General features: G+C 40.9%; 1 protein-coding gene across 1 annotated transcript; it reads right to left on the reverse strand.

Moving 5' to 3' along the window:
* Window positions 1-4,508: 4,508 nt before the first annotated feature.
* Window positions 4,509-14,836, reverse strand: LOC123517070 (retinol dehydrogenase 14-like). The gene is made up of 9 exons (XM_045276920.1): window positions 14,639-14,836; window positions 10,901-10,993; window positions 10,607-10,718; window positions 10,375-10,502; window positions 10,048-10,130; window positions 9,127-9,238; window positions 8,880-8,992; window positions 8,391-8,480; window positions 4,509-7,155 (listed from the first exon to the last, which is right to left on the reverse strand). The coding sequence occupies exons 1-9, from the start codon at window positions 14,793-14,795 to the stop codon at window positions 7,048-7,050; spliced, it is 996 nt and encodes a 331-aa protein (XP_045132855.1). The 5' UTR covers window positions 14,796-14,836; the 3' UTR covers window positions 4,509-7,047.
* Window positions 14,837-15,234: the final 398 nt, after the last annotated feature.

A 15,234-nucleotide genomic window follows, 5' to 3' on the forward strand; every position in this document is an offset into this window, starting at 1 on the left:
TTGAGAAGGAGCGTGATGGAATGAAGATTTGTTCTATTCCATTAAGAAGAGTTAGAAAGATCACAAGGCAAGCGTTCCGTGGACAATAAGAGAAACTCGATTAATAATTAATAAGAATCAAAACCAGAGCGGGTATAGAAAGTATAATAATGAGTCATTGTAACACGGTAATAGGTAAGATGTATATGATGAGCGTGGTCGTGGAATAACCAAATCAGAAATATCCAGTGTTAAATGTCCGTCAAAAGTTTAAGCGAAGAGTAGATACAGTCTCAGCAGTAGATGAGGGAGCAGCAGTGCCATCTGGACTGAACAGGGAAGGAAAAAGATGAAAGTTGTTGGTGATATTTCTTAGCTGGAACCCAGAAGCCTCTTGAAGGTTTGACATTTCTTACTGATCAAAGAGTTATGTATATCCGTAGAAGATTTAGCATGATTTTTTTGAAATCAGAAATGTAAAGAATGTGAGTTTCAGAAGATACGTGGATAAGGTAATGTAGTGTACCGTCCGCCAGCCGTGCACCTCTATACTCAGAACAACATGTGGAATTGAATTAAAGAACTTAAGGACGAGAGAAAGTGCGAAAAATTTATGCCTCAATAAGAATCGGTTATGTTATGCATTCTTACTACTACTACTACTACTACTACTACTACTACTACTACTACTACTACTACTACTACTACTACTACTAGCATGTAGAATTTATGGCAATGATGGTAATGATAGTAACAACAACAACAGCAGCAGCAACAGCAAGATGATATTACTTATAATGAATATCACTTAGCAAAAAAGTTATCTAAAATAATGAAAGGTGTCCAGAGAAACAAGCAAGCAACGAAGAGAGAGAGAGAGAGAGAGAGAGAGAGAGAGAGAGAGAGACAGTGGAGACAGACAGACAGACAGAGAGAGAGAGAGAGAGAGAGAGAGACAGACAGACAGACAGACAGACAGACAGACAGAGAGAGAGAGAGAGAGAGAGAGAGAGAGAGAGAGAGCCCAGACAGACGTGAAAAGACACATAGACAAAAACAGACAGACAAACAGACAGACAGACAGACAGACAGACAGACAGACAGACAGAGAGAGAGAGAGAGAGAGAGAGAGAGAGAGAGAGAGAGAAAACGCCCACTGGACACCTGCCAAACGTGCCAACCACACACTTGGAAGGTGCAAGTGCCACCAAAGCTGCTTAATAAAGTTTCCCTCTACCTCCAGATGTTGGTTAGAGGTTAATCTGGTTGCCTTGCGGAGGAGCGACCCGTGTTTGTTCTGTTAGGTGTGCAAGCCGAGCAAGTTTTTTATTTTCCATTTTCTTTTTATCCTTTTTTTTCGGCGATAATGCAGCAGACTGGTGTGAGCTCGTCAAGTTACCACCGCTCCTGCCGAAGACGTGAGGATATTTCGCAAGGAACGGAAGGTTTTGTTGCGTCTTAACAAGTTTTCTTCGTCTTTGTGGAGGAAACAGCTGATGAAAAGGGAAAAGTATAAGTTATAAGTAAGAAACATTTAGGAATTGGACAGGTACTGCTTTTGAACAGTTCGTGAATTTTAATGTATTGGCCGTTGAAAAAAGAATAAATAAAAAAAAATTCTCAAAAATAAAAAGCCTTACTTTATTCAGTCTTATCATGAAAGTAGATTTTGACGCATGAATTTCTGAGAGAACATACAGTTTTATCCTTATGGAAGTGCAGGTGAGCCTCTTGTTCTCTTATGCCGTGCTCTCGCCACGCGTAATAGTGATATGGATTGTCTCAGGTGATGCAGGCGACTCAGTAATTAGTGGTGGTGTCTGCGCAGTGCAACAGACAATCTTGATTCCAGGAGGACTCGTGTGTAATACTGTTATCATCTGCCGCCTGCCCCGAGACAAAAGATCAACTGTAAAAACATATTGTATTCAAAAGAAAGCAGAAATGAAAAATCTTGTTGATAAAAGCGAAGATCTGCATTGAGACAAATGGAATTATCAAAAGATAAAAGTGAAGTATATATGTACGAAGACTTGGAATTGTAGAAATGAAGTAAGAGAGAGAGAGAGAGAGAGAGAGAGAGAGAGAGAGAGAGAGAGAGAGAGAGAGAGAGAGAGACAGAGAGAGAACTGGGATGGTGAAGGGTTTCTGAGCATGGAAGAAGCAAAAACATATATAAATAAAAAGAAATTTCCGACTATAAGGAAAGAATAACAGATTGCAGATAATAGTCAAATATATTTCAGAGAAAACAATAACAAACTTTTTTTCTGAAACCTCAAAAATATAAACCAGCAACACATGAAAATTTATGATTCGTATAAGTGCACTGAGAGAAGCATTCCAGTACCACCATCACTTGTGTCTTCTAACGCTAACACCAAAAGTATCCTTTATCACCACCACCTCTGCCGCCACAACCATTGCTGGCAGACTCCTGTAGAACTGTCACGCCAGGCAAACATGTGGAGGCAACCTGGCACAAAGACCCGACTTGTCTCTGGAGGCCGAGGGGATGGTGCACAGAGAGAGAGAGAGAGAGAGAGAGAGAGAGAGATGGATGAGAATAGCCAGACGGATAGACACAGACAAGCACATAAAAATATAAAGGAAAAAAGAGAGCAAAAAAGAAGGGAAAACAGAAAGAGGGAAAGGAGGAGTGAAGAGTCTTACAAGCTGTCCCGCCGTCCTGTGTTAGCTACGAGTGACCAGAACCCGTGAGACCAAAGGTAAACACTGCTGCTGAAAGGAAGGGCGTCATTACCTGGTGTTTACCTCGCCTTCATTAGTGACTTACGGCAGGACAGAGAAAAAATGGTGCGTTGGCAGGTGGTGAGACAGCGCGTCGGGGTGACAGGCTGGTGTGGATTAGACAGACGCAGAAGAAAATGGGTAAAAATGAAAAGTAAAGTAAAAGTAATGAAACCCATGAAGATAGGTAAATAAAGGAAAAAAAAAAGGGCGGAAAAGATTGAGTACTTGGAAGAAGAGTAAGAGGAGAAAAAGAAGGAAAATGAGTGACGGGCAGGAGTGGAAAGACTTCCCCTTTTTAATAATGAAAAAAGAAATTATGCAGAAGAGAGAAAATAATGGTCTCGGTGATGAGGGGGAAGGCGAGAATGAGCCGGGTGAGTTTACCTGTTTTTGCACGCACTTTGCACGACGCTAAAGGTATCATTAAAAAGGTAAATGAAAGAAGAAGCGTAGACGAGAGGAATGAAGTCAAGTGCTATTGTAGATCGACAAACAACGCCAGCTCTTTATTGCACGTGTGTGTGTGTGTGTGTGTGTGTGTGTGTGTGTGTGTGTGTGTGTGTGTGTGTGTGTGTGTGTAAGTGCATGTGCGTGTGTGTAGGTTTGTGGTGGTGCAATTTGTAACGAAGGGAAAGCAATAGGAAGGCGAGCATTCACAGATGTGTGGCTGCGTATCTTCACTATGAGAGGGATTATGAATATGAAGTGCAACTGCAGAGCATTAAAGATGAAACCTTCTTTGTGCAACAAGTATCACTGAATAACGGAACCTCTCTCTCTCTCTCTCTCTCTCTCTCTCTCTCTCTCTCTCTCTCTCTCTCTCTCTCTCTCTCTCTCTCTCTCTCTCTCTCTCTCTCTCTCTCTCTCTCTCTCTCTCTCTCTCTCTCTCTCTCTCTCTCTCTCTCTCTCTCTCTCTCTCTCTCTCTCTCTCTCTCTCTCTCTCTCTCTCTCTCTCTCTCTCTCTCTCTCTCTCTCTCTCTCTCTCTCTCTCTCTCTCTCTCTCTCTCTCTCTCTCTCTCTCTCTCTCTCTCTCTCTCTCTCTCTCTCTCTCTCTCTCTCTCTCTCTCTCTCTCTCTCTCTCTCTCTCTCTCTCTCTCTCTCTCTCTCCTGACGCAGTAGGTAATCAAAACTAATGAAGTAATTATATGCACCTGCACGTCATTAACACCTGCCTCCTTTCCACAAGGCCTAGGTGACAGGCCGTTCATTAGCCTCGCACCCAGAGTCGCAAACCAGGCTCCGTGTGGCTCAGGCTGACGGGAACACTTGGCGTTACAGTAATTAAGTCATCAAGATGTGCTTCAAGCGGAGGATTAAAAAGAAATGTAGTATTTTTTCCTGCTTTCACCACGTCTGCTTCATGTTTGACTTGTTTGTTTGCGTGTGTGTGTGTGTGTGTGTGTGTGTGTGTGTGTGTGTGTGTGTGTGTGTGTGTGTGTGTGTGTGTGTGTATTACCTAGTTGTAGTTTTACAGGGCCTGGGCTTTATGCTCGTGTGTGTGTGTGTGTGTGTGTGTGTGTTTCACTGTTTGATCTGCTGCAGTCTCTGACGAGACAGCCAGACGTTACCCTACGGAACGAGCTCAGAGCTCATTATTTCCGATCTTCGGATAGACCTGAGACCAGGCACACACCACACACCGGAACAACAAGGTCACAACTCCTCGATTTACATCCCGTACCTACTCACTGCTAGGTGAACAGGGGCTACACGTGAAAGGAGACACACCCAAATATCTCCACCTGGCCGGGGAATCGAACCCCGATCCTCTGGCTTGTGTGTGTGTGTGTGTGTGTGTGTGTGTGTGTGTGTGTGTGTGTGTGTGTGTGTGTGTGTAAAATTCTTTCTAACGCTCTCAATCCCACACTTTCATTACCAAGGCACTGGCACTGTTATGATCACGCTTCCTCCAATACTTTCATAACTGTGAACGCCACCAGCTAGCATCTCACCCTTCTCTCTCTCTCTCTCTCTCTCTCTCTCTCTCTCTCTCTCTCTCGCTCTCTCTCACCACCTCTCCTTCCACACCACCATCGTCCTTCACCCACACTAAGAAATCTCACAGAATGCTCCATAACTGTTGCTGCGAGAAAGTAATGAAATAGAGTGACGCTGCCGGTGAAATAGAGAGTATATGTACTATTTCATGTTTCTGCCTCCTCCGCTAACAGCCTCCCCTCCACCATTGGCGCCGCCTCGCCCACTCGCCGCTTCATCACAATAACCGATATTTTTACTGCCGCTTCCACCGCTGTAAGCACCACGATAGCGACAACCTGTGTTACTGTAATGAACACGATCTGAAATGCCGAGCAGTGTTAACCAAAGCACGGGAGGGAAATAACACACAATTTCCACTGCCACCATCACCCACGCCACTTTCCTACTCTCCTTCCTCCCTACCACCACCACCACCAGCATCATAAATCCACCATCACCAATTAATATTAGCGTTATCAGCGTTGGTCATATAAACAATTGCTTGTATCAAAATCATGCAAGGTATACCGTAATATTTTTAAGTGCAAAATATTTTTTTCTATATTTACACAGGGCACATTACCTGAGAGAGAGAGAGAGAGAGAGAGAGAGAGAGAGAGAGAGAGAGAGAGAGCCTTGTTATATTTTCTCTATATTTGTTAGTAATACGTTACCTAAGGGAGGGAGGGAGAGAGAGAAAGCATTTTTATATTTCTATCCCACTTTTCCACACCTAGTTTTGCAATGCTAGCAAATAAAAATCCCTTTGTTCTTCACTCTATATTCCTTAACACCACGATACCTGAGGGAGAGAGAGAGACAGACAGACAGACAGACAGACACAGACAGAGAGAGAGAGAGAGAGAGAGAGAGAGAGAGAGAGAGATATGGGGGGGGAGAGAGAGAGACTTGCATTTCCTCTATATTTGTTAGTAATACGTTACCTGAGGGAAAAAGGGACAGAGGAAGACATTATATTTCTATCTCACTTTCCCACACCTAGTTTTGCAATGCTAACAAATAAAAATCCCTCTTGTTCTTCACCTGCAATCTTCTCCTACCATCTTTTATTGACGCGTGTATCTAACTACCATTACCTTTCAATATCACGCTGGTTCGCTTCTCCCTCGCTCCTTTCCCTCACCGCCATTATTTACTCCGCTACAGTGATTAGGGCTTTATAAACAAACCACCATCACTCCTTCAGTTTCACTTCACCATCGCTTCACTCTTACCGTCTCTCGTGCTATCATTGCTTTATTATTAATGGTATGTGTGTGTTTTTTCTTGCATATATACGATATTTCACACAATTCAATTATCTTCATTACCACTTTAGCATTCACTGATGCACGAACAGCAATAACTGATATGATACATGCGCAATAATTCTGGGTAGTGGTAGCAGTAATGGTGGTGGTGGTGGTAATAGTAGTAGTAGTAGTAGTAGTAGGAGGAGGAGGAGTAGTAGTAGTAGTAGTAGTAGTAGGAGTAAAGATAGTAGTAGTAGTAGTAGTAGTAGTAGTTGTTGTGGTGATTGTGGTGACGGTAGTGATTGAATGCATTAATAGTTGTAGTAGTAATAATAGTAGTAAAAATCCTGTCTCTTATTCTCATTAGTAGTAGTAGTAGTAGTAGTAGTAGTAGTAGTAATAATAGTAGTAGTGGTAGTAGCAATGGTGATAGTAATGGAGGTGATGATTATATGTAGTATTTGCGGCAGAAGTACGTCTAGTAGCAATAGTATAGTAATAGTCACCTAATAGTGCTGTTATTGCTGCTGTTATAGTAGTAGTAGTAGTAGTAGTAGTAGTAGTTGTAGTAGTAGCAGTAGTACCAATGGTGGTGGTGGTGGTGATGGAGGTGGTATAGTAAAAGTAAAAGAAAGAGGATAAAACTGAAGAGCACGTATGAAAACTCGAGACATACTTCCCGGCGCCCACATTCTCTTTGGAACAAACTGAAACTCTCCTGTACACAAGAACACATTGCCTCGCACGTAGGGTTCATTCAACCTTCAGCAGGCGGCCGTGACCCAGGCGAGGTGATAGGATCTGGCTTTTTATGGCCCGGTGTTTGGAAGCGGCGAGGGGAGAAAGCGAGAATATGAGAGTAAGAGTAAGGGAATAACATTCTCTCTCTCTCTCTCTCTCTCTCTCTCTCTCTCTCTCTCTCTCTCTCTCTCTCTCTCTCTCTCTCTCTCTCGGCTTGTGGATATTGGAGTGGTTGTGGGTTTATCGCCAGTAGATGAGTTATGGAAAGTCAGCGATCGTCGTGACGAGGTTTGAGTGAACGTTAGGATGTTGTGTTGGGTCTTGACTGGATCGCAGTCCGTCAGTAGTGTCGCTCGTCAGGCTGAAGACCAACCAGGATCTCGCTGGCCTCCCATAACTTCTTGGCCATGCCATCATCAAGCACCAAGTCACAACCAACTTTATCCACCTGTATAAGTATAAAAGTCGGGATTACTAATAATCAATGAGTGGCACTTCTGCATCTACTTAATATTTACACTCGCTACCTCCACGTGTAACAGTACACTACATGCACCATTGTCCACAAACACCTGTTTGGTGCTTTTCATTTACAATATATAACACAAAATAAAATTAGATAATAATTAAATATGCAGGTATCTGAAATATACAATAGAAAATACTTCTCCAATAACAACACAATCTATATATATATATATATATATATATATATATATATATATATATATATATATATATATATATATATATATATATATATATATATATCTCTTTCTTTTCTTCCTTTCTCTTTTATCAAAATTGAGGAAGAAGAAAAGAAACAAACACTGTTCACAGTAAGGATAGCAAGAGGCAGACATCCTTTAACCTTACAGCTCCTCCCCATCTCTCCCTCTTTCTCTCTCTCTCTCTCTCTCTCTCTCTCTCTCTCTCTCTCTCTCTCTCTCTCTCTCTCTCTCTCTCTCTCTCTCTCTCTCTCTCTCTCTCTCTCTCTCTCTCTCTCTCTGAATTTCCACCGCACATTGTTCTCCATTACAAATACAATAAGTGTATTTCGTTGTTAGCTTATTTCTTCCTATATCTATTTCTTTATTTACATGTATTTACTCATTTTTTTACATGTAACAGAACACTCGTTTGGAAGGTACTGACGAAGGAATAAATGAAGAAAGTAACTTTTGGAAGCAGTGGAAAACACAAAATTGATCTAATGTTTTTCATAAATTACAGAAAGACCAAAGGTTCTATGTCCTGTGGTTTCTTTTTACATTCCTGCTCATTTGCTCGCCTGTATTATTGTGGCACTGCGAAAACGCAGCGCGGAGTCATTAGCATCAGAAGGGGTAAGGCACGACATTTACTTAGACTACTTATGAATACGTGAAGCACCATTTCTTAAAGGAAGAGGGGAAACAAAAACCATCTACTACTGCAACATTAGAATGGCCAGAAAGGAAACCACTTAGCATGTAGTCGAGATAAAGAAACAGACATACTAATCACTCAAACATGTCAAACACATCGCGCTGCGTGGGGTGACACCAACATGTCTACTCAGCCTTATGCTGCTACACGTCATTCTTTAAAACATTTACAGTAGATTATACAGTACAATTTATAAGCAACAGGATCGTAATACAAGTAAGGAAGCAAGGTTCTCCCGCGCTAAATACCACGCACCTTACAGTTTCGGAAGAACTTGCCGCTGATGGTAGCAGTGTCTTCAGACACCGCCAGATGGATAATGGTCTGGGCACCCTCCACCGGCGTCTGCAACGTATCACAACACATTACCTTCGCAAAAAATATATATATATATATATATATATATATATATATATATATATATATATATATATATATATATATATATATATATATATATATATATATATATATATATATATATATATATATATATATATATATGTGTGTGTGTGTGTGTGTGTGTGTGTGTGTGTGTGTGTGTGTGTGTATATATATATATATATATATATATATATATATATATATATATATATATATATATATATATATATATATATAGAGAGAGAGAGAGAGAGAGAGAGAGAGAGAGAGAGAGAGAGAGAGAGAGAGAGAGAGAGAGAGAGAGAGAGAGAGAGAGAGTGCTGATTATTACAGAACGACAAAATGCATGTAAACACCAACCTTCCCTGCAAGATGAGACACGAAGTTCAGAAAATATTTCGTGAACAACCCATTAGATTTTGCAAACAGCTCAGTACAAACGAGACCTGGACACACAGAATTCACAACAACCCCTGCAAAAAAAATAATAAAATAAAAAAAAAAAACTTTTCATCAGATGAATCAATTAGTCCTCATATCATGCAGGTGTCCAGTATTCGGATGTGATGCGTGTAAGTTTAGCTTAGGAACAGACAGTCAACCATACCAGAATCCTTCAGCATTGCAGTCAGCTGGCGGGCAAAGAGGATGTTGCAGGCCTTGGTCTGACGATATGCTCTGACAGTCTTAAAACTCTCTTCCCTTTTGAAGTTTAAGTTCTGAAAAGTAGATTTATTATGAGTATCAATATCTCTGTTTATGTTTTCCACAAGTGTTTAGATAAATACGCAACGGTACATCAGGGCCTACAGATCTTGTTTGTAGACCATAACTAGTGCCCTATGTTCATGCTTGCTTCACCAGGGATATCTATAAAACTTAGCTGAGAGAGAGAGAGAGGAGTATATATATATATATATATATATATATATATATATATATATATATATATATATATATATATATATATATATATATATATATATCTCTCTCTCTCTCTCTCTCTCTCTCTCTCTCTCTCTCTCTCTCTCTCTCTCTCTCTCTCTCTCTCTCTCTCTCTCTCTCTCTCTCTCTCTCTCTCTCTCTCTCTCTCTCTCTCTCTCTCTCTCTCTCTCTCTCTCTCTCTCTCTCTCTCTCTCTCTCTCTCTCTCTCTCTCTCTCTCGACTTTTGGACTCCGTGACGTGACGGGAATTTCGCTGTGACCTGAAGTTAACTTCACGAGACAATAAATTCTCAAAGAAGGTGACCTGCTCTGCTGCGCATCCAAACACTACCCAAGGGATGGACAGGGGGGATGTAGAGGAAACACAGTCACGCTACGACGCAGTATGACTGTGTGGCGCAGGACGATGCAATAATATCTCACTTCTCTTACAACAGTTAGTGGTGTCACGTCTTCTACTTATGTGTACAAACTCTCACCTCATCCAACATAAGTACGTATATCATAAATAGAGACAACACAAATTACTAATGTAGTATATACAAAAATTAAGGTCCCGAAGACATAGTGTAGACCTTAATTACCTCAATATCCAGTGACTTGACACCAGCGTGGGCCATGGAGGCGACCACCACCACTCTGCTAGGCTGGCTGTCCTTCAACAACCCTGCAATGCCACACGCAACCCACTACTAGCACCATGAATGTCATCTTTCCTATCATTGTCCTACACATTTTTGGCATACGTAAAAAGAATTACTGACATTGATATCTGCTTGAAGGACGCACAAAAGGGAAGATATCGAATATTAATGAAATTATAGTACTCACAACAAATTTGTCATAGCATAAACACACACTGTATTTACATGTAGACACCGTCATTGGCCCTGATTAAGTAATCAACTCACCTAAAAGAAGGTTGGCAAGAAGAAAGTGTCCAAAGTGGTTGGTCGCCATCGTGAGTTCCAGGCCGTCTGGAGTTAACACTCGCTCTGCTGGGCCTCCAATACCAGCATTCAAGACCAGTACATCTAATCTGTAAGGCGTTAGGAACAGTGCTTCACACAACTCTAGACTCGAACCTGCGTCTCACAGCAATACACCTGCAGACTCAATAAATCCTTTCTTTCAAACACAAACCTGCGTTCCTCAGCAAGAATCCTGGCGGCAAAACTTCTGACAGAAGACAGCGAGGAAGTGTCCAGTTCCCTCACCACCACTGACTTACTCCCCGTACTGGCCTCGATTTCACCTGGCACAGAAACCTTTCATTCAGGCCTACAGATTACTTTTCACGTATTATCCTATGTCTATAAGTCTACATAATGTATCAAGTATATACAAAAAAGAATTGATTATGCAATGGTCCAATAACCATTGGTTTAATTTCTTTCAATGACTGTGCAATGTCATTGAGTCTTTCAGATTACTAACTTGCAACTTTCGAGGCCTTCTGCAGGTTCCTGCACGCCATGATGACCCGACCTCCTCGGCGTGCGAGATCTCTCACTGTTTCCTTCCCTATACCTGTTGCAATTGAAGCCATTAATTATTCTGTATGAATCTCACCACTAAATACAAACACTTGCTCAAACAGGTTGTTCTCTAAACGCTTACATAGCACGAATACAATCAGAGTTCATTAGGTGAAAGATTAGCCTATATTTATTATGCCACAAACATCATCTGTGGGCCAAACATTTCATGCCATGGTGACGAAAACCATCAAGAATGTTCAATATCTATCCAAGTTATTTTTTACTTACCTGTTTTCTTCTTCTTCTTCTTCTTCTTCTTCTTCTTCTTCTTCTTCTTCCTCCTCCTCTTTTTTTTTCATTTATTTATCCTTTTTTTTTTTTTCTCCTTTTCGCGAGACTTGACTTTTCTCTTAAATGGTACTTACCATAATGATGCTGTTAATGACAGTGATGGTTATGATGAAAATTTTTTGTTACTATTATTACTATCATTATTATTATTATTATTATTATTATTATTATTATTATTATTATTATTATTATTATTGTTGTTGTTGTTGTTATTGCTATCATTATCATCATCATTATTATTAAGATTACTATTATTGTTATTACTATCATTTAATAGTTTATGATTTCCTGCATCTCTCAACGCACTGTAGGCTTACTTATAATTACGTAGTACACTCACTACTACTATTTTTCTCTTGCCCTCCCTTCGCATGAAAAAAAAATGTTAGGGCCAGTTAGTTTAGGCCGTTCGCTTGATCAAGCCACCCTCTCCCCCTGCACACCACGCTGTAAATCTTGCATGATAATTACGATCACCAGTATATGTTAGGGGCAGAGGGAGTGACTTGCTTGATGAACGTGTCCACTGGCCTTGGCTCTTGCTTTCATGATAAAGACTATCGGGCTTTGATAAGAGAGACTCTCAGAAATAAGATAACATGTTTATCATATTCCTAAAGAATGCTTGCTCTGAGTGTAGTACAATGATGAGTAATATTGGTTATCAAATATCACCCTACGTGTGTATATATAACTTCTTCATACATATTTAGTATAATTGTACATGTAGTAGCTTTACTTAGTTTTGTGTTCCTAAAAGAATATTTACTTTGGGACGTAAGGCGACCGGTGATAAGTGCCCGGTAACAATACTGGATCGAGCAATGAGCGCAGTTATGATGAACCACTATCACAAGATAGTACTAATGATGATAATAATAATGGTGATAAAAACAACAAGAAAAATAGGATATATAAACTGAATAAATAAAAAGTTTGCGATGAGATCTTTACAACAATTTTTACATGAATAAGATCATAAGAACATAATATGAAAATAATGAAAGCTGAGAGAAGCCATCAGTCTTACACGTGGCAGTCCTTGTATGAAATATACCTACCAATTTCCATCTTTCATCCCCACACATAAATATATCTAATCTTCATTTAAAGCTCCCTAATGATCTACCATAAGCAAGCTGATGCTAAGTCTACTCAATTCATGTACCACATTATTTAAGAACCAATTTTTTTCATCACTTTCTTCGTATAAGTAATAGACAGCTGCCGAAATGGTAATTTACTCCCAACGAGGTCTAATAACACTAGTTCTAAAGTGAACAACTTCTGGCCTGACCAGTTCTGGTCTGGATAAGTTCAGGGGTGAACTTACCATGAAAGCTTGTTGTGAACTCGCTGAACGTCTCCTTTTGTGTCTCACAACACAACTGGGCAGTCACAGCCTGCCCTCTAAAGCAGTGGTTCTTAACCTGGGGTACCTGTACCCCCAGGGGGTACGAGACATGGTAGCCAGTGTAATGGTACCGTACATTTACCATGAGGAACCAAAACATATATTTTCCTAATTTTTCTCTTACTATAATTGTCTCAATTTTTTAAGTTAAGTTTTTTATTAAGTTGAATCCTACTAATTGACACTTTTCATTTGAAATAAAAAAAAAAAGTGCCTCTGTTCAGTAATTAAAAAATCTAATAATTTCTCAGCAATGTTTTTATCACTAATCCTTTTCATATGTTTGTATAGTATTTATGTTGGAGAGGGTACGAGAAACTTTTCTGAGATATCAAGGGTTCGGGCACTTGAGAAGGTTAAGAACCACTGCTCCAAAGACAACTCTCCTCCTTCACACAAAACATGCACTTAATACACACACACACACACACACACACACACACACACACACACACACACACACACACACACACACACACACACACACACACACACACACACACACACACACACACACACACACACACACACACACACACACTTCACTTAATTAAAATAAAAAAATGGCGACTCTAACACCAGCCTTGGAGTCCCCTTCTGGGAGGGGGACTATAAATGTCCCCAAGTCGGACTGCTCTCTCGGTATCGACCATAAATGTCTTGACACCTCCCTCAAATTTTTTTCATTAACTTCTGCAACATTTGCTGTCTTATATCTAATTTTCAATCTGTAGAACAGCACCTCTCCTCTACTGAAAACCTCATCTTCTTTTCTTCACCGAAACACATTTGTCTGAGGCTACTGACAGTAGCCATTTTTCTGTTCCCTCCTACTTTCTCTATCCTCATTTTTGTTCCAGAGCTGGATGTTGCGTCTGTGCGCAACGTTTTGACTTGCTCTCGTACCCACGTTCTTGAATCTTCTGAGTTTTCTACCATCTGCCTTCGACTTAAAAATCACTCTCTAACTAAATTTATCTGTGCTGTATAGCTCTCCCTAATTCCTCTGACTATAAGAAATTCTTTGACTGTTTAACTTCCTAAGGGAAGCACATTCTGTCTGTCTTTTCCTTCGCGAAGATCTTCATCCTTGAAGATTTCAATGTTCACCACCAGCTTTGGCTTTCTTCTCCCTTCACTGACCATTATGGTGAACTAGCCTTCAACCAGGGCGGATTAAGGAATTTAGGGGCCCTAGGCAAAGGTAGGCATGGTGGCCCCCGCACCTAATCCAATATAGTGGGGACTGAAGGGGGGGAGGGCCGTTTTCTTTATACATCCATAGGGGGTCCCGAGACACATTTAAAAGGATAATCATTCTGCTGGCATTTTATTAGATCGATTTTAATCAAAAGCATAAATAATGTGTGCAAATGATAAAACCTCGATTAACCATAAGTGTATGAGGAGCTTCATGGACCCCCCAGAAACTCTGGGCCCTAGGCAACCGCCTACTGCTGCCTAATGGTAAGTTCACCATTGCCTTCAACTTTGCTACTCTCCATGACCTAGAGTGGTGCAACACTCTACTTGTATTCCTGACCATCTTGAGATACGCCCAACATTGTTGATCTTTTCCTTACCTCTAATTATTCTGCTTTATGGTGTTACCCTATCTTTTCCGTTGGGCTCCTCCGATCACAATCTCATATCCATATCTTCTCCTATTTTTCCAATCCCTCCTCAGGATCTCCCAAAGCAGAGGTGCCTCTGGTGTTGTGCCTCTGTCAGTTGGAGGACCGAAGGAGGTACTGTGCTGATTTTCCCTGGAATGATTACTGTTTCCGTGTCAGAGACCCATCTCTGTGTGTTGATCAAATAACAGAGGTGATGGTGTCTGGCGTGGAGGCGTACATTCCTCACCTTTTCTCAACATAAACCTTCCAAACTTTGAACCGTAAGCAGGAAATGGATGGTTATTATTCTCACCTGCCGATGCCCCGGTAACGATGATCGTCTTCCCCTTCAGGCTTACAGAGGTGTTGGCTTGTCCACTGCGCAGGCGGTACACCCATCCAAACATAACGAGCATTGCAACAATGACCAAAGGCACCGCTGCCACCACGCCCGATACGATTCCGACCATCCTGCTCCTAAGGGTTAGAAATGCTCACTAGTCATCAGCACCTCACGTCTACCAACTTATCGGTGGGATTGTGTAGTGAGGTAAGCAATTACCTGTTTTTTTTATATTTCTTTATCTATTCTTAATTTGTTTTTTACTCGATCAAGCATCAATCTCTCTCTCTCTCTCTCTCTCTCTCTCTCTCTCTCTCTCTCTCTCTCTCTCTCTCTCTCTCTCTCTCTCTCTCTCTCTCTCTCTCTCTCTCTCTCTCTCTCTCTCTCTCTCTCTCTCTCTCTCTCTCTCTCTCTCTCTCTCTCTCTCTCTCTCTCTCTCTCTCTCTCTCTCTCTCTCTCTCTCTCTCTCTCTCTCTCTCTCTCTCTCTCTCTCTTTATGGTTGGAGCGCCCTGCTCCAGCGTCTAGAAACAATCACATCACATCACCTTTACAATATATATATATA

This window comes from Portunus trituberculatus, chromosome 41 (genome assembly GCF_017591435.1).
Source record: "Portunus trituberculatus isolate SZX2019 chromosome 41, ASM1759143v1, whole genome shotgun sequence".
NCBI lineage: Eukaryota > Metazoa > Arthropoda > Malacostraca > Decapoda > Portunidae > Portunus > Portunus trituberculatus.